Below are 19760 nucleotides of genomic sequence, written 5' to 3' on the forward strand. Positions count from 1 at the left end.
CGCGGAGGCAAGGTCTGCAGCATGGAGGGGCCGCTCTGCGTCTACTTGCCCAGATCAGAAATGCTTCCACCTCCTCCGTCGGGGGAGACATAATGGCTGGCCCTTGTCCGAAGGCCAGCAGCTGATCCTCCTGGCTTCCCATCCCTCCCCGCGTCCTCCTGGGGCTCCTGCTCACACAGTGGCTGGCAGTGAACTCATGGGGTCCCCAGGTGGGAGAGGGGACATTGGGCTCAAGGCTGGGTACCCACTGGGGACCTAAGCGCCCAGGAAATGGATGTGTCAGCAGAGGAGGTGGCTGAGAGAAGGCACTGCAGGGTGTGGGTGGCAGCACGCCTGGCTGGAGAGGGGAGGTGGCGGCAGGAATGGGGGCCGCTCCACTGGCCAGACTGAGAGCCACCAAGAGCCACCAGTCCTGAGGCAGGGAGGGGCTCTGGGTGCGTGAGTTTGAGGTGCATGTAGCCCTGTGGAACCCCAGAATTCCAAATGCCAGGGCGGAAGGGACCCCAGGGCTTACCTCAGTGCTACCAGCCTTGGACAGCCAGGGCCAGGTGGCACCTTAATGGCACAGCCATGTTCTTTTGGTCCTAGGCCCATCTTTCCTGAGCACCTCCCATGAGGGAAATGCGGTTCCAGCGTTTAAATCCAGGGCCCTAGAAAAGCAGATGAAATACCTGGGGCCTAGCCCAGCCTGGAAGGCAAACTTGGAGGAGGTGCCAAGACTGCAGTCCAGGACCTGAACCCAGAGTCCAAACAGGCCCAGGGCTGCCGCCCTCCACAGGGCCCACTTCAGCCTGGGCAGCTCCCAGCTATGAGCAGGAGACTGATGCCTGGGAGTGCACAGACGGGGCTCTGGGGCGCTGGAAATGGGGCATCCATAGTGTGAATAGAAGCCCAGAAGCTGGGGAAAGGGCCTGACCTCTGACCTGCCCAGCCCCTGGTGGCAGGTGCCCAGGGACAGCTGCCCTTTTTCAAGGGGCTCAGCAGCCCTGCGTGGTGGGCGCCTTTGCCACAGCCCTCCTGCTTCCGTTGGAGGGTGAGCCTGGGCAGAGAAGCAAGCTCAGGCTTGGGTCGAAGGACAGCTGTGCCCCTGGCTGCCCGCCTCCCTGGTGTGGAGCAGCTGCACGTCACCCTCCACAGTACCCTGGGGCAGGCAGCAAGGGCAGTGGAAGGGGGCCCTTCATGCTCACCTGTTCACCAGCCAGTCGTCACAGCGCGCGCGCACACACACACACACACACACACACACGCACACACGGACGTGAGAGCAGAGGCTGCCCCTGGTGGGGGTGGGGCGGGGTACTGGTCACTCCTGCGGTTCCCTGGCGCCCAGGCCTCACACTCGTCCCTCTGCCTGCAGCACAACAGACGTGCACACGGTGGCCTCCCTGCTGAAGCTCTACCTGCGGGAGCTCCCCGAGCCTGTGGTCCCCTTCGCCAGGTATGAGGACTTCCTTAGCTGCGCCCAGCTGCTCACCAAGGACGAGGGGGAGGTTAGTGGCTCATGGGGACCCATCCTGGGGGGTGGGCCTGCTAGTTGGTGGCGGGTATGTGGAGACAGGACTTTCTGTGAGTCTTCACGGCACACAGATCCTGCCTCCTGCTCTGTGTGTGTCAGGGGGGTGGTGCCCTGGAGCAGCCTGCTCTGTGGGGGACAGGCCTAGAAGCTCCTAATCTGGGGAGGGCTGGAACGTCCCACTGTGTGTGCGAGGGCACCCTGGGGCGAGGTGCCTGGAGCATCCCCTCCGTGTGCGGCCCTCTGTCTCTCAGAGGGACAGGTACTTCCTAAAGCAGGCCGTGTTCCAGCCGTGCCCCTGAGCACAGGGAGCTCAGGCTGGGCCACTACCCAGTAGGCACTCCTGCTCCATCACCTGCTCCCACAACCAACTTAGGCTACCCAGGCCGGCTGTGGGGTTCAGAAACAACCAGACCTTGCATCTGTTTCTATCCCGCCGCCTCCCAAAAGAATTCGAGACTGCTCCCAGGACAGGGCCTCCCACCCCACCCCTGCAGTGGCCGCCTGCAGCCCTGGTGGACTCCGGCTGGGGAAGGACTGTTTGCCCTCCCTCTGACTGTGTGGGAGATGAGGGGTCTTTATCTGGCAAATATTTGTACCTCAGTCAGTGAGCTGGCCCTGACATTCCTCTGTGGCCCTGCAGAGGCACATCCCTCACAACGGCTTCTCGAAAGTAAATCTGCTTCCCCCCGGAGGTCACAAGCCAGGGAGATGGAAGTGGTGGTGCCCTCTGGTCACCTGGGGCCAGGCCCATGGGCTGTGGATGGAGGTCTGGACTCGGGATTCTCACCCCCTACTCCCTCTAGTAAGAGAAGGACTGGGGCCTCCTTGCTGGTCTTTGAAATACTGTTTTTCCTCTCTCAATCCCAAGGGAACTCTGGAGTTGGCTAAACAAGTGAGCAGCCTTCCCCTGGTCAATTACAACCTGCTCAGATATATCTGCAAGTAAGTGACTAGGGGTGGGGCTTCCCTCCCCTGTGCTCTGGCTCCTTGCCCTTCAAGGGGGTCGGGGGCCTGGGTCATGCTTCCACTCACATGTCTGTCAAGCCAATGGGGAATATAGAAGAACACAGTCACTGCGCTCATAGAGCTTACAGTCCTGAGCACATCATTCCTGAAGGAAAAGGATACAGCCTTTGTTCCTTCTGCCTCCTCTGGGTGCCTCTCACCATCCCCTCCCCATGGGTCTGCCTCCTGACCACAACCTAGGCTTAGGGTGCCAGGAGAGGACATGCAGGGTGGCCTTCACCTAGCCCCGTGTCTGGGGGGATCTGGGCCTTCCTGGGCATCTACTCCCACTGCAGGTGGGAGAATTGTGTCCCCTTCCATGACAGGCCCTTGTCCCAGTGGCCTTTGCTTCTGACGGCCCTCTCACATCTTAGGGGAAGCTCTGCCTTCTTCCAAGCCTGGCAGGGGCAGCTGGCTGTGCTTAGCAGCTGTGGAAATGTGGGTGCAGCTGAGCATGGGGGCCAGGCAGTTCCCAGTAGATCTGGCATCAGGATTTGCTTCTCTGCCAACTGTCTCTTCCTTACTTTGCAGGTTTCTGGATGAAGTTCAGTCCCACTCAGATGTCAACAAGATGAGCGTCCAGAACCTGGCAACTGTTTTTGGACCTAATATACTTCGGCCACAGATAGAAGACCCAGTGACCATCATGGAAGGTAATGGTGGGGGTGTGCGTGGTGCTCTGGGCTCGCCTTGATCCTGGGCAAGTCCTCAGCATCCTCAACGCCAGGCCAGCAGGAAGGGCACTGGGGACTTGGCAGCAGCCTCTCTGGACCCCGCCTCCTCCAGCTCCTCCTCCCCCATGGGGCAGCTACAAGAGGAAAAGGAGCTTTGCCCTGTGGATGGGGTCATAAGGTGCAGTTAGAATGGTGGGAGAGGCTGGGGGGCGGGTGTGGAAAAGGTCAGCGCCCTTGCCCTTGAATACACAGAGATGTTTTTGCTTTACTAAAGTAATTTTCAATTAAGTAATTGTCACAGGCTTCTTCTGGATGTCAGAGCTTTTGCAAACCCTAGGGATATTCCGTTCTATAATGAAGACTAATAATGATTTAAAAAAATAGCAGCAACAGCAGCTGCTTTTAACATGCCCCAGCCTCCGCTAAGTACTTTACTTCTGCCACCGCATTTTAATCTTCACAAGCAGCCCGCGCTGTGGTTACTGCCCCCATTTTACTGATGAGACAGGCCAGGAGAGGCAAGGTGACTCTGTCAGCCCGACTTTTCAAAGGGCACAGGTGCAGGCTGGCATGGAAATGAGAGCCCTGCTTGGAGACCCCATGGAAGACTGTCCCGGCGGGGTTAGTGTGAGAGCCTAGCCGCTCACAGGCAGGAAACCCGCAGCCAGTCCCGGCTGAGCGCAGCCACCGGCGGGGACTCACACAGGACCCACCCGACGCCAGCTGGAGCCCTCTGCCCCTAGCGCCAGGCAGCCTGAGGGCAGAGTGGCCATTCCTGTTGCGCGTGACCTAGGGGAGGGGCGGGGTGGGCTGTGGAGCTGTCCCTTGCCGCCCCCAGCCGAGGGTGTGACCGTTGGGGGTGGTGCTCTCGCTTGGCACGCCCTTGGCCTGACTGGCAGGTCTCCCCAGCGCTCCCGCCTGCCAGGTTGCACAAATGTCTGAGGGCAGATGCTCACCCCACTGACTGGCTGAGTTCCTGCCTCACCTACTTTTCTGGACTAAAGATTGTTTACTTAGTTTTCCCCACGATTCTCAGTTACTTCTAGTGGGAGGGTCCACCCAAGTACTTCACCCTCCTCATCACGCAGAAGCCTCCCCAGTCTCTTGGTACTTGGTTGAGGACAACAGGAGGGAACGAGGCAGGAGGATCGATACTATGGCCCCTCTGCGCCGCCTCCCTTTGTCACTGACTGCTCCCCCCACCCCACAGCGTCAGGAACCGAGTCCCCACAGATGCCACAGGTTGCATCTCAGGGGCTGTGGCCTGGAGAAGAGGGACTGTGTGCATGTGTGGGGGGCTGTTCACGTTGGGGGGCAGCCGTGTGCATGTCTGTGCATGGGGTTGTGTGTATATGACTCTGTGTGTATGGGTTGTGTATGTGTGCCTACATGTACCTGTAAGACATCTCTACTCTGTGTCCCAGAGCCCTGTGCCCCCCAGAGGATGGACGGTCAGGCACGGCCACTGTGGGCAGCATATGGGGCAGCCGAGGGCCCTGCCGTCCAGGTCCTGGTCTCCAGTCCCAGCCTGCCCTTGGCTCCGCCCGCAGCCGTAACAGGCATTGTGCCTGCTCCTCCCCCCGCCAGCTGGGTGGAGTGGGTGCGAAGGCACAGTGCCACTCTGTGCTCCAGGGCCCACACTGGAGGACGGAGATTCTTGGGTATGGTCCTTCTGTCCCTGCCTGGACTTGGAGGGGGTGGTGGCCATCCTTTCCTTTGGGGCGGCACATGGCCAGCTCTTGTTGAGTCCTCACTTGAGAAGTAGGCTGGTTTGGGGCTACTATCAGGGCTGGGCACCCTGGGTTCGAGCTGCAGCTTCCCCTGACTGGTCTGGAGAGCCTGGACTGGAGGCATTCACAGCCCGGCTTTTCTCGTTCCTTCTTCCTGGCAGGCACTTCTCTGGTGCAGCACCTGATGACCGTCCTGATCCGCAAACACAGCCAGCTCTTCACTTCGAGGACCACGGAAGGGCCAGCCTCCCCACGCGGGAGCCCACCATGCACCGTGGGATGGGGCTCCGAGGAGGTCACCAGGGACAGCCGGGCAGAGCCTGGCAGCCCCAGCGCCCCTGGCCTGCCCTCGCACAGGACCTCTTCTCTGGATGGGGCTGCCGTGGCAGCATTCTCTAGAACCTCTTCCACGGGCCTGGGTAGCCGAAGCAGCCCTGCTGCCACCAGCCCTGGGAAGAAGGTGCAGACTCTGCCCAACTGGAGGTCATCCTTCCGGCAGTCAGGGTCCCGGTCGGGGAGCCCGAAGGTGGGCACCTCATCCCTGGAGGTGCCCATCATCTCCTCCGGAGGGAACTGGCTCATGAACGGGCTATCCTCCCTGCGAGGCCACCGCCGGGCCTCATCGGGAGACCGGTTCAAGGACTCAGGCTCCGAGCAGAGACTCTCCACCTATGACAACGTGCCCCTGCCCAGCCCCTTTCCCAGCACACCCAGCGTGGCCAGCATGCCATGGTCTGGGGCCTCCTCCGGCGAGGCCTCAGCCAGGGGCTCGGTCAGCAGCTGCACAGCGTGCAGGGCCAGTGACTCCTCTGCCTGCAGCTCCCTCCACACTGAGGGGGCCCTCGAGCCCTCCCCTGTCCCCAGCAGCAGCGAGGAGTGCAGATCCCCAGACCTGGACCACGGCCTGGACAGGGTGGGCGCCTGCATCAGCAGCAGTGAGCCCAGTGACCCAGGCAGCCCCACCCAGGACCTCGCCCACCGTACTGAGGCTCTCCAGGGCCTGGTCACGGAGCTCAGGGCAGAGCTGTGCCGGCAGAGGACTGAGTACGAGATGAGTGTGAAAAGGTAAAGGGCTGCAGCTGCTGGGCGAGTGCGAGGCGGGCGCTCCCCGGGCCAGGCAGGGCCCTCGCAGCCAGCCAGCTCACTGGGCACCAGTCCGGGCAGTTGGCCTCTGGCTCTGAAAGAAAGCCTCCTGTTGGCAGGGCTCAGAGCAGCTGGTGCCCAGGAGCCGCCTTTCTGGGCCAATGCCCGCAGGACAGGGCTGGGAGTGGAGGGCTGGGGATCCTATGTCTGGGAAAGCTCAGGAGCTGAGGGGCTGGCATGCTGTCAGAGACCTTTGATGGAGAGGCTCAGAGTGGGGGTCCCTCTGGGGCCCTCAGTCAGGGAGGAGGCAGGCCCCCAAGGTATGTCCTGTAGCCCAAGAACTGGGACTGGGGCAGGGCACGCGTGCACTGCAGGCCCCAGGCCAGCCTGTTTGACTGACCGTGGTTGGACCTGATGTAGAATGAGGACTTCTGGATCGAAATCCGATTTTCTCTGAGGAGGGAGCCAAGCCCTCCCTTCTGCTGGGTCACAGAGGACGCCTCATGCCACCTTTTTTTTTAATATATATATTTATTTATTTATATATTTTTGGCTGCGTTGGGTCTTCGTTGCTGCCCACGGGCTTTCTCTAGTTGCTGTGAGCAGGGGCTATTCTTCGTTGCGGTGCATGGGCTTCTCATTGCGGTGGCTTCTCTTGTTGCGGAGCACAGGCTCTAGGCGCACAGGCTCAGTAGTTGTGGCTCGCCAGCTCTAGAGCACAGGCCCAGTAGTTGTGGCACACGGGCTTAGTTGTTCCGTAGCATGTGGGATCTTCCCGGACCAGGGCTCGAACCCGTGTCCCCTGCATTGGCAGGCGGACTCTTAAATCACTGTGCCACCAGGGAAGTCCCTCGTGCCACCCTTTAAGGCTTGCAGGCTTGTTCACTGATGGGCCCTGGATCCATCCTCCCAGCCTCCCTGTGCAGAGGGCATTTTCCAGCTCTGAGAGGCCAAGTTCCCCAATTACAATCACCAGCAGAGCCTACACTGGACAGTGAGCAGTGCTTCCATCAGCATCTCAGACCCCTTAGCTCCTTTTGCCCCAGGCCTTGCATCAGCCTATGCATCAAGACCTATGAACCCATGTCCCACCCACTAGCAGGGGGCTTCAGTGCGTTCTGAGTGCTTCCTTTTTCCATCAGACAGTGGAGGTGGAAGGGATTCATGCTTCTATTTCTGAGCCTGGGATTCCCACAAGGAGCTGGAATGGTAGCATTTGACCCTTTTGTTCTGCTGGCAGCTGTCTCCTGGGCACCTGGGGAGTGTCAGGTGTGTGCAGTCTGTGTTCACGGCAGGAAGATGGCAGGAAAGGGGCTATGAGGGCAGCAGCCCCTGCCATGGGGGAAGTCGGGGGGCGGGGGTCACAGCAGGCAATGTCAGAGCCAGGACTTGAAGGACCAACAGGACTGAGCTGAGCAAGGAGGAGAAAGGACACAGTAGGAGTAAAACCCCGGGGTTTAAAATCGTGGAGAAAACCCACAATGTAAGCACTGGGTTGGAATTTACCAGGCAGAGGTAATAGCAGGAGCTCTCTGCAGATTCACTGGAAGGTGTTTACTGGTGAAGATGAGCTCAGAGTGTACAGGAAGTGTTACTCAGCGGACACTGTCTGAGGGCAGCCTTAGAGGGGGTCAGAATCAACATCTCACTTTCTTGGCTGTTTGTGGAGCTGACTTGAGCTTCTAGATCTTTCACCTTCTTGGAGGCTGGGGTTCTCAGGGGAAATGCAGTATTGTTGCCTGGCAGGCTATGGGTTCGAGTCCCTGCCCCACTGTGTACTGGCGGAGTGTCTGGGCAAGCTCTGAAAGCGTGGCGGAGTCGGGGTGGGGCAGGCGGCAAGGCGTTTAGCAGGAGAGATGCTTTGATTTTATTGCCAGTGAGATGTGAAGCTGCTGGAAGACCTGGAGGACTTTGATCACTTTGATGAGGTGCACTGACTGCTGTGCTCAGGAGCGCTTGATGAGGCAGACAAAGACCAGTTAGGAGGCCATGGCCATCTAGGTCAGACCTGTGGCTGGCACGGACCTACAGGGCAGCAGGCGAGGTGGGAGAAGCAGCCAGATTCTGAATACGTTTGCGTTTTTCCAGTTGATCGGGTGTGGTGGTGAGAAAAAGAACTGACTTGAGAGATGCCATTTGTGTTTTGGCCGAGCAACTGGAAGAAGGTGGTCACTGAGCTGGGGAGACTGGGGCTATAGGAGGGTGACTTGGGGAAGGAGGGCAGGAGCTCAGCTGTGGGTCTGTTAAGTTGGAGATACTTATTAAGTTTCTGAGTGGACTTGAGGGAGACAAAGATTCAGGCACATTGTGTGTCAGCACATTGAGTGCTTTAAGTGCTTCAAGTCTGAGGCTGGACAAGGTCCCTCAAGGAGTGGCATGGAGGCTGTGCTCAGGAGCACCAGGGGGCAGGGAGGACCTGACAAAGGAGGGGCCTGGACAGGAGGAGAAGCAGTGAGAGGGCTCATGGGGGGCCTGCTGCCCCTGCCTTGGCGGGGGGTGGGTCTTCTGACATTATGCCCCCTGCTCCCCAGATGGGAGGCTGGGGTGAAGGGAGGCTTTCTCCCTTCTCCATGCTTTTTTTTTTTAATTGAAGTATAGTTGTTTTACAACATTGTGTTAATTTCTTCTGTACAGCAAAGTGATTCAGTTATACATATACATATATTCTTTTTCATATTATTTTCCATTATGGTTTATCCCAGGATATTGAATATAGTTCCCTGTGCTATACAATAGGACCTTGTTGTTTACCCATCCTATATATATAATAGTTTGCATCTGCTAATCCTGAACTCCGAATCCATCCCTCTCCCCACCATCACCCCTCCCCCTTGGCAACCACAAGTCCTTTCTCTATGTCTATGAGTCTGTTTGTTTCATAGATAAGTTCATTTGTGTCATATTTTAGATTCCACATATAAGTGATATGATATTTGTCTTTCTCTGATTCACTTCGCTTAGTATGATAATCTTTAGGTCCATCCATGTTGCTGCAAATGGCATGATTTCATTCTTTTTTATGGCTGAGTAATATTCCACTGTATATGTATGTATATATATATATATACCACATCTTCTTTATCCATTCATCTGTCGATGGACATTTAGATTGTTTCCATGTCTTGGCTATTGTAAATAGTGCTGCTATGAACATAGGAATGCATGTATATTTTTGAATTAGAGTTTTGTTTGGGTATATGCCCAGGAGTGGGATTGCTGGATCATATGGCAACTCTATTTTTAGTTTTTTGAGGAACCTCCATACTGTTCTCCATAGTGGCTGCACCAACTTAACATTCCCACCAACAGTGTTAGAGGGTTCCCTTTTCTGCACACCCTCTTCAACATGTTATTTTTAGACCTTTTAGTGATGGCCATTCTGACCAGTGTGAGGTGGTACCTCATTGTAGTTCTGATTTGCAATTCTCTAAGAATTAGTGATGATGAGTATCTTTTCATGTGCCTTCTGGCCACCTGTATGTCTTCTTTGGAGAAATGTCTATTTAGGTCTTCTGCCCATTTTTCAATTGGGTTGTTTGCTTTTTTGTTACTGAATTGTATGAGCTGTTTGTATGTTTTAGAAATTAAGCCCTTGTCGGTCACATCATTTGCCAAGTATTTTCTCCCATTCCATAGGTTGTCTTTCCATTTTGTTTGTGGTTCCCTTTGCTGTGCAAAAGCTTGTAAGTTTGATTAGGTTGCATTTGTTTATTTTTGCTTTTATTTCTGTTGCCTTGGGAGACTGACCTAAGAAAACGTTGTCATGACTTATGTCAGAGAACGTTTTGCCTATGTTCTTTTCTAGGAGTTTTATGGTGTCATGTCTTAGGTCTTTAAGCCATTTTGAGTTTATTTTTGTGTATAGTGTGAGGGTGTGTTCTAACTTCACTGATTTGCATGAGGCTGTCCAACTTTCCCAACACCACTTGCTAAAGAAACTGTCTTTTCCCCATCGTATATTCTTGCCTCCTCTGTCGTGGATTATTTGGCCATAGGTGTGTGGGTTTACTTCTGGGCTCTTTATTATGTTCCATTGATTCATATGTCTGTTTTTGTGCCAATACCATGCTATTTTGATTACTCTAGCTTTGTAATATTGCCTTAAGTCTGGGAGTGTTATGCCTCCTGCTTTGTTCTTTTTCCTCAGGACTGCTTTGGCAATTCTGGGCCTTTCACAGTTCCATATAAATTTTAGGATTATTTGTTCTAGTTCTGTGAAAAATGTCATGGGTAATTTGACAGGGATTGCATCAAATCTGTAGATTGCTTTGGGTAGTATGACCATTTTAACAATATTAATTCTTCCAATCCAAGAGCATGGGATATCTTTCCATTTCTTTGAATCACCTTCAATTTCCTTTATTAATGTTTCGTAGTTCTCAGCATGTAAGTCTTTCACCACCTTGGTGAGATTTATTCGTAAGGTTTTTTTTTGTTTTTTTGGATGCAATTTTAAAGGGATTGTTTGTTTCATTGTTTGTTAGTATAAAGAAATGCAACCAATTTCTATATGTTAATCTTGTATCCTGCTACCTTGCTGAATTCGTTTATCAGTTCTAATAGTTTTTGTGTGGAGTCTTTAGGGTTTTCTATATATAGTATCATGTCATCTGCAAATAATAACAACTTTACCTCCTCCCTACCAATTTGAATACCTTTTATTTCTTTTCCTTGTCTGATTGCTGTGTCTAGGACTTGCAGTACTATATCGAAGTAGTGAAAGTAGGCATCCTTCTCTTCCAGACTTTAGCCCTTCTCCATGCTCTGTGTTCAGTGGTTGAGGGTGAAGGCCCAGGCCTCATCCTGGATGGGGCAGGGAATGGATATTTGCTTCATGTACACCATGTGCCAGATGGCGTGCTGTGCACACGTGGTCTCCTCGGTCCATCGTAGCTATAGTGCGTAGGTGGAAGGCCGTCCCCTGCATTTTCAGGGTGAGACACCAGGGCTCAGTGCAGTTTGAGCCCTGCCCACAGTCATGTGTCTTGTAGTCAGGTCGGTTCCTAGGAGCCAGGTGCAGCAAGTCCCTCATGCCTCACAGGAGTGGGTCATCTGGTTGAAAAGATAGATGTGCTAACCTCTACAGAGGCCTGAAGTGTAGCTCTGTGGTAGCAAAAAGGAGCAGTAATGTCGGTGACATGCTGGGGAGGATCAAGAGAAGCTTCCCAGAGGCTGAGACATTTGGGCTCGGGTGTGAAGGCTTCCCAGAGGCTGAGACATTTGGGCTCGGGTGTGAAGGCTGAGAGGGAACGGAAGATGAAGTGGCAACCCGAATGGGGTTTCCTGTGAGTTGCTGTCTCTGCCTGAAGCTCAAGGGGTCTCGTAGAAGAGCAAATGTGAGGACAGTTTCCTGCTCCCCTCTCGGTGCAGGGCTCAGTCCTGTTCTCTGCCAGCTGGCAGTCCACCCCTCCTCAGCAGGACAGTTGGCTGGGCGGGGAGGGTTAGTGGTCTTCGTATTTGAGTGAGGACTCAGGGAGGCCCCTGGCCTCTAGTGCCAAAGGCTGAGGGGAGGGTCTCGGGGATGAGGCCCCACTGGCTTGGGGGAAAGCCCCAGGGTCTTGTGAAGAGATGCAGTCCGTGCAGCCTCACCCAGCACCGGGTCTGAGCCCGCACACGTCCTTCCCCTGGTCCCAGGCCCGACCAGCTCCTTCGCCCCATCAAGTGTCTGATGACAATGGAGTTTTCTTGGCAAACCCAGCAGGCCCAAGTCTAAAATGATGTCTTTCTTCTTGAATTTTAAGACTCGAAGAAGGTAGTGCTGACCTGAGGAAACGAATGTCACGGCTAGAAGAAGAACTAGACCAGGAAAAGAAAAAGTACACAATGCTGGAAATAAAGCTGAGGAACTCGGAGCGGGCACGGGAGGATGCAGAGAAGAGGAACCAGCTGCTGCAGAAGGAGATGGAGGAGTTTTTTTCAACCCTGGGAAGCCTGACTGCTGGGGCAAAAGGTGCCAGAGCACCGAAGTAAAGGAGTGGGGGGGAGTTCGCTGCTGCTGCTCAGCTTGCCCTCCCTAACCTCCTGCGGCCTCGGGAGGAAGCAGAGCCTCTGCAGCTTGGACCTGGGCCTCAGTGGTGCCAGGAGATCTGGTGCCAGCTGGAGAGAGCAGTCCTCACACCCCTTGTCGGGAGCCCGAGCCCCGCTCTGGATCTGGATGCTGCTCTGAGTAGGGTGTGGCAGGCGTCAGAGGGGACAGTCCCGTGGCTGCCCAAACAGGTGGCACCTGGGATCTGAGTAGCTCACCGGGACCTTTTTGCATTCTTTATTAAATTTGCCCTGAAAGCATGATGCCTGGATGCCTGACTCCTTTATGGGCATGCAAAGTGAGGGTACCAAGTGACCTCTCCTGTTTCTCGCAGGGTTGGGAGTCCTCAAGGTGTCCCATGGGTGGAATGGCATGGGGCCTTCAGAAGTGGGGTGCAAAGGTCCCAGAGGAGCACCCAGTGTTGCCATGGTCATTGAAGCTGGACTTAGGCACATCTCTGTGCTCTCAGCTCCATCTTCTGTGCTCTGGGCAGGATGGCTTTCCTCACTGCTTGCTCCCTCTCTGAGCCACCTGGGCCTCTGCAGCTTGTGTCTGTCCTGGAATTCCTCTCAGGCCTTCCCCTGTAACCTGCTTTCCTTCCCTTGACTCTAGCTCTGCTCCAAAGCCAGAGCCTGTGAGTCAGAGCTCAGCAAGGGTGCTGCACTTCCCTGCTTCTGCACCCCGGGAGTGTGCAGGGTGACAAGGTGTGCCTCTAAAGGAAAGGTGAGCCAAGGTGGTGGGTAGTGCCTGTTCTCTGTCCTCCAGGTGCAGACGCCTCAGACTATGCCCATCTCCCTTGCAAATTCCCCTCGAGCTGGTGCTAATCCCTCTCCCTTCCCTGCCTGCTTACCTTCGTCCTCCAGTTCATCCTCAGACTTCAAGGCTCCACGGGGGTAAATCCTTCAAGAAAGCCTTTCCGTGGCTGCCACCACACACAGCCCAGGCCTGGGCCAGAGATCCACAGGATGGGCCTTCAGGGGCACCAAAGAAGCCACCTCTGAGCAGAGGGGACTGGCCTCCGGGGCACAGGCAGTGCTGGCGCCAGCATCACTTGCTCCTGCTCATGGTATCCTTACCTATCAATCACCTCTCACTACCCCCAGCATAAACTGCAGTGGTTTTGAGGGGAGTGGGGTCAACAAAGTGCCCCAATTTCTGACTATCGTCTCTGGAGAAGTCATTCAGGCCCAACCACCCATCTACCTGGAGTCAGGTATAAACTATCATCATGTGATAGCAGTGCTCTAAATGCCAGGGTCTCAGTGCTCCCAGAAGTGCTGGCTCTACACTATAAGGTGCAAGCCTACAGGCCCGGGCCAACTGGTAACTCTTACAGTGGTGAGGCAGGCCAATGACTGGTCTGCTGCTGGGTCACTTTTGGCCTCACCAGCCAAGAGGACAAGTGGCTGCCGAGGGCCCTCAGCATCATCAGCAGTCAGAGTTCTCTTGCAGAGCTCTGAGGGGTTGGATGAGTGGAGAGCACTACCTGCATCTGCTCCCAGGACCAGTGCCATCACAGCAGTCAGTCTGGGTGACTAGCTTTCTCAGAAGGTGAAATATTGCCTTCCTCTGTTCAAGGAGAAGGAAAATAATACGAAGTGACTGATTCCTCACAACAACTCAGTAACAAAGGAATTAGCTGCATGCTCCCCATTCGGAGGAGAAACTGAGGTCAGGAGATTGGTGGGAACACCAGTGTATTTTATGGTCCTGAGTTCCCTCACCAGAGCCCTGAAATTCTGCCGACTTTGACCTAGAGAGAAAATGCTGCCAGGCTATCAAAAGAGCAGAAAAGACCAAAGGGGTTTCACATGATGAAAGGGAGGCTGTCTTCTCTTAGCCATTAATAGTGGCAAAGGCTCAGCTTCTGGCCAAGTCCTTGCCCAAAACCAGCTCATGAGCCGCATCTGCCACCTGCTGGCAAAACTAAGACCTGCAAATGTGATTTTTCTCTGAAAATTAGCTGGCAATATTCAGTAGATGTTCTGCCCTCCAATTTCCATTTAACCAGCACCCTCCATTCTATCTGTAAAACGTACTGACTTCTGCCTGTAAAGCACGCTGAGCACTGAGACTGAGGGTCTCTAGCCCAGTACCCTGTCCTCATCCACTTCATTCTCTCCAGCTGAGTTGCATTTACAGAACCTGTTCCCAAACCTGTGGATTCAAGTTGTACCTATTGTAATGACATCATTTAATATTTAGTAAGCCGATGCAACTAGAGATTATCATACTAAGTGAAGTAAGTCAGAAAGAGACAAATATATGATATCACATGTGGAATCTAAAATATGACACGAATGAACCTATCTATGAAACAGAAACAGAATCACGGACATACAGAACAGACTGGTGGTTGCCAAGGGGGAGGGGGTTGGGGGAGGGATGGAGTGGGAGGTTGGGGTTAGCAGATGTAAGCTTTTATATATAGGATAGATAAACAACAAGGTCCTACTGTATAGCACAGGGAACTATATTCAATATCCTATGATAAACCGTAATGGGAAATATAAAAAAAGAATGTGTATGTATATATATATATATACACACACACATACACACAACTGACTCACTTTGCTGTACAGCAGTAATTAAAATAACATTGTACTTCAATTAAAAAAATACATTTGAGAATCTGACGAAGCCTATGGACCCTTTGAAGAAGAAAAATAACCACATATACTAAAAATTCAGCTTTCAAAGGCCTCTTGAAGCCTGTCACTAAATTCTGTAATCAGAGTTTAGAGATTAAGGGGTTAATAACAATAAATCCTTAAATTTGAAAATAATAATAAGTAAACCAATGAATTATAAATGTGAAAAGACGGAATCAATTTTTTGAAAACCTACATGAATGCTCTCAGTAAAGGCAACTTACTAAAAAAAATTGTCAAATTATGGATGAATCAACCATGCAATAGTGGAAAACTGAAAATCTAGGATTCTGCTCCCAAATTACTTCAAAAGTGTTTTAAAATTTGTGTTTGACTCTAAAGAAAAACTGCAAATTTTAAGTCTCATACTGAAAAAAAGGGAGTTGGCTTATTTTAAAAGACTGGCAAATGTCCCTTTTTTAAGAAGTTAGAATACAGTTTTAGGGATGTGTGTGTATGAAAGAGACAGAGGCAGAGACAGAAAAACAGAGGGAGAGAGATTCTTTGTTTTACCTGGCTGGTGGAATAACAGACCAGGCATGAACCGTGTTCACTCCACACAGTACATGGGCTTCAGAATGGAGTCCATGTAACCAGGCTCCGCGATCTGTGGGCAATAAATGGAGTCAGTGACAATATCCCCCTCTTTTGATGCAGGGCCCCAGCCCCCTGGAGAGTTCTCCCAGTATCCTACGTAGTTCCATCACAAAGGGACAGCAAGACGTGGCAGCAGCAGTGGTGGAGTAACTGTCATGTATCTACTTAGCTGGGAGCTGTCTCACATATGAGACACTGTCCCTTTGTGACAGAACTGAGACTGAAGGACAGGAAGGGGCAGTCATGCAACCAGACAGCCGCAGGCAGAAGGGGAAGAGCTATAAAAGTTACATGAGTGCCAACATCCTTGCTGGCATGGTGGGAGATGGACGGGGCTACAATCAGGCAGGGGCCAGACCGTGTAGGGCCCTGACTCCCATGGTAGAGTTATTTTTATTTGAAGGGATATAGGAAAGCATTCAAGTGCTTTAAATAAACAGACATGAATTGGCTTGCATTCAACAAGACTCCTTTGGCCCCTGGTGGACAGTGGATGAATTTGGGGGCGGGAGGGAGTAGCAGCAGGGAATTTAGTCAGGGAACTACTGGTGTGGTCCAGGCCAAGTGGAGTAGCGTGACAGGCCAGAAGCTAGACAGTAATGGACTGAAGACTGAATGAGAGGTGAAGGGAAGACACTGTGCCCAGATCAGTCTTCCCAGAAGTGCAGATGTGAATGGGAGCAGAAAAATAGGGTGGTAAAGTGGAGAGGGCAAGGGAGAGCTTTTAAAGAAGGGGATTACTAGAGCATGGTTGTATGCTGCCAAGAATGATCCAGCAGAGAGGGAGAGACTGGTGAGGAAGAAAAGAAGGCAATAACGAGGAGAGGCAAGTCTGAAAAAAGACAATGAAAGTGGAGGGGTTGGCTTCGGAGAGAGATAGGAAGATGGAGGACGGGGACACAGTTGAGGTAGGTTTATGGAAATGCATACCAAACTCTTTGAGAAGTCCTGAAAAATGATGAACATGCTTACCTTTAGGTAGCAGCCCCAAATTTATTTGAACACAAAACGCTTTATTCACATAAGATTTCTCAGGCAGTAGAGCACAGTGGTTAGAGTGAAAATGGAGGCAGACTACCCAGATTCAGATCCCAGCCCCACTGCATTGCTGGCTGTGTAGCCCTGAGCAAGTTACTCAGCATCTCTGTGCCTCAGTTTGATCATATAATAGGAGGGGAGTAACAGTTCTTACCTCATAAAGTTGTTGTAAAAACTCTGTGAGCTCATACAGTCAAAGCACTTAAGTGCCTGGCATAGAGTAAGCTCTCCAAGAATACTGCTACTAATTCAATACAGAACTAGTGTTCAGTGCAACAAACTTGGGGCATCACTGCTAGGTATTGAGTCCTTGAAGGGTTTTAGGGAGGGCGGGGGCATGATAACCACTTTGGCAGCATGGTCTGCCCCTCCTCCACTTCCTCATCCCTTTCTGGGCTCCATCAGCAGTCTCCTGGTACCTTCCCAGTTCCCTTCTTAATGACACCCTGGAGCATGACCTACCTCATTCTTTGCTGCACCGTCTCCCATTCGTCACTGCTCCTGGTGGAGGATTTGGTATTTAGTTCTCCAAGGCAGCTGGTAACGAATGGACAGGCCAGATCAGAATCATCTTGGGAAGCCTGTACAACAACCATCCCCCTCATAGTTCTATTTCTATATCAGAATCACCTTCTCCCTCTAACGCCTTCTGAGAGAACAGAGCCATAAAGAGTTTAGGCAACTTGCTGTAGGTGAGGCAACTAGTGTGAAGCCAGGATTCTACTTTAGGTATCTGGTGTCAGAGCACATGCTCACATTACCACAGTAATTTCATAGTGCTGTATGCAGTTTCCTTATGCCAGATTTTGAAGGCAGTGAATACTGGATTTCAGAGGACAGAAACAGTACAGAAGTTGGTCCTAGTCATTAGCTTACCCAGACCAATATTGATTGAATGCCTACTTCCCAGTCATCGTGATCTAGGAGTAAGACAGGCTCTTCCATCCAAGGGATTCCAAGGCGAAGCATCAGTAGAAGATTAGCACACAGGATGCCCTCACAGAACAACAGGAAAAGACATACAGCACGTTGTTGTCTTGCATTCTCTGTGGAACAAAACGGGGAGTGCATGAACGAATAAATTAAAGGAAACATGCAATGGGGACATGAAAGAAAAAGTCCTTGCAGAGAAAGTTTATCAGAGGAGAAATTATCAAACGTGGGCCTTCAGCAATGAGGATTTCAAATGGGCAAATGGCGGGAGTAATGTGCACAAAGATGTAAAGTATATGCCATGGAGGAGTTTCAGCTGGAATGAGCTGAATGGCGGGAATGATATATGAAATAGAATCAAAACAATGTTTAATTCTACCTCTCAGAAAAAACAACAGCAACAACCCTCAATACTGATTTTGAGGCATGTCTCTCAAGTGAGAATTATTCTTACCAACCACATGAAAACTGGGACTACTAGGGATGAACAGGATGACTTGAGGGTCAGCATGTATATAAGTTCTCAGATGGGGGACCACACAAAATTCCTCCCTTTCTCTGCAACATTTCTCCATTATCTTAAACCATTTCTATTCCTTTCCAAGGCTAAAGTCAACAATTATATTTGCTTTACACTAATTATGTTGATAAAAGTACACGAAGTCAATCATTTCAGCAGCCCTGTGACAGACTCTCTCCCATCCTGAGACAGATGAAGCAGCACCAGGCTCAGCAAAGCTGAAACTTGTCCAAGGTTACCCACCCTCTCCATCTGGAACTCAGGCTAGTCTGGATCCATAGGATTCAGTAGTTCCCACCCTCTCCAGGACCTTGTCTCATCAAGGCACATGTGCTTTTAAATTCTCCCTTTTAACGTGTTCTGACCCCTCAGTCTACCCCTAACCCTGTTCTCTCAAGACATTGTCATGATTCTTTATATTTCCTGCCAACTTTTTGAAAGTACATTTTTTACTATTGCTTCACTACTCACTCAATCCTTAGCAATCACAACTATGCCCCCACCTGTCCGGGTAACTCTAACAGTCTTACTTACGTTACATCCAACAGGAATCCCCTATGTTTTCCCTCTGTCCACAGAATTGACACTAGTGAAAATGGTGCACAGACCACACAAGGGGATGACGCAGACCTCACAAGGGAAGGGACTACAAGACTGGAGAGGTCTACAGGCAGTTAGGGAGCAATCTTTCCTTTCCTTCCACTCCTGAAATACCAAGTGGCAAGCTGACGCCATACCTGAAGTGTGTTCTGTCATGAACTGTGATGTACAAACTGTAAAATACACTGAATATATTTTCCCTGCACAACCTCTTGTGTGCTGACCAACTGTCCCCAAATGCTAATCTTGGCAACTTCACTTATGTTGTGGCAATCTGAGTCCCCAATTTTCCATTCTCAATATGCACAAAGTATCTTTGGCTTCCCAGTCACCAATCTCCATGCCTCGTCTAACCAGACCTGCTCCCACTGTCAGTGACCCTCGTAAAACAAAGGTCTGATCATATGAACTCCTCTTTCTCGCAAACTAGTAGTTCCTACTGCCTTTAAAATGACAATTCCTTCAAAACGTTTCAATTCTGATCTTCAACTTTTCAGTCTTATCTCCCATCACATTCTCTCTTTACATTCACACCCCGCCAGGCCATTCCTCACTCCTTGCCTTTCCCTTTACCTGGGAATACCCTTCCTCTCCAAAAATGCCTTTAAAAATATGCCTCCTCTGCGAAATCCTCATTTCCTCTAATCAGTCCTTCCCTGTGTCCCTTCAGCATGGTCTTCGCTCCTCACACGGCACTTACTTCAATCAGGCTGACTAGACTCTGTCATCCATTTTAGAGCACTCCTCACTTCCAGCTTCTAACATAGGGTCTTAGACATATATGCACACATTAATTGACAGAATTAAATGAAATATATTACTAACTACCAAAGCAGGGAAAGAGACAACAGGATGTTGTAAATGAAATATGTTAGAAGTCTAACTTTACAGAGCATATTTGAAGTTATGTTTTAGTTTCAAATGAAGTCCCAAGACATATTGGTGTATTAGCTATAAAAGGTAAAAAAAAAATTTCAAACCACAAAATCAGTACAAATCAATTTTCATTCACATAAAGTCAATGGACCTTTTGAGAAGCAATAGTAAAATAAATGTAGTACCTCAATTAACAAGAATGCATTACTTACTCCATTTTATTTGGTGTCACTAGGGTATTATGGCTGGGTGGAAATTAAATTAACTCAACACTCAACACGGATGTCTGCTCTTGCCACCCAGTCTGTCACTGGAGGCCTCTTCCTTGACTGTGATGAGGCAGAGAGCACCAGGTTGGCAATCACATCAGCTGGAGCAGCAGTGGTCAGGTAGAAACTTGGCCCAGGCCATCCTTTCCTCAGAGCAGGGAAGCGTGAATGCAGGCGAGGGGGGTGTGACCCTCATGGATATGAGCGTTATCTGCAGCAAGAGTTGAGCAAGATGGAGGA

The 19760-nt window shown here is 51.4% G+C and overlaps 1 protein-coding gene across 3 annotated transcripts in view; it reads left to right on the forward strand.

The window, feature by feature from the left end:
• ARHGAP22 (Rho GTPase activating protein 22) overlaps window positions 1–12293 on the forward strand; it is a 163157-nt gene extending 150864 nt beyond the window's left edge. For all 3 annotated transcript variants that reach the window (XM_036829727.1, XM_036829729.1, XM_036829730.1), the window contains 5 exons: window positions 1358–1490; window positions 2385–2458; window positions 3053–3174; window positions 5087–5990; window positions 11750–12293. In XM_036829727.1, the coding sequence (XP_036685622.1) occupies window positions 1358–1490; window positions 2385–2458; window positions 3053–3174; window positions 5087–5990; window positions 11750–11978 (1462 nt within the window). In that variant the 3' untranslated portion in view covers window positions 11979–12293. The remainder of the gene's footprint in view (window positions 1–1357; window positions 1491–2384; window positions 2459–3052; window positions 3175–5086; window positions 5991–11749) is intronic.
• Window positions 12294–19760: the final 7467 nt, after the last annotated feature.

Source organism: Balaenoptera musculus, chromosome 16 (genome assembly GCF_009873245.2).
Source record: "Balaenoptera musculus isolate JJ_BM4_2016_0621 chromosome 16, mBalMus1.pri.v3, whole genome shotgun sequence".
Taxonomy (NCBI): Eukaryota; Metazoa; Chordata; class Mammalia; order Artiodactyla; family Balaenopteridae; genus Balaenoptera; species Balaenoptera musculus.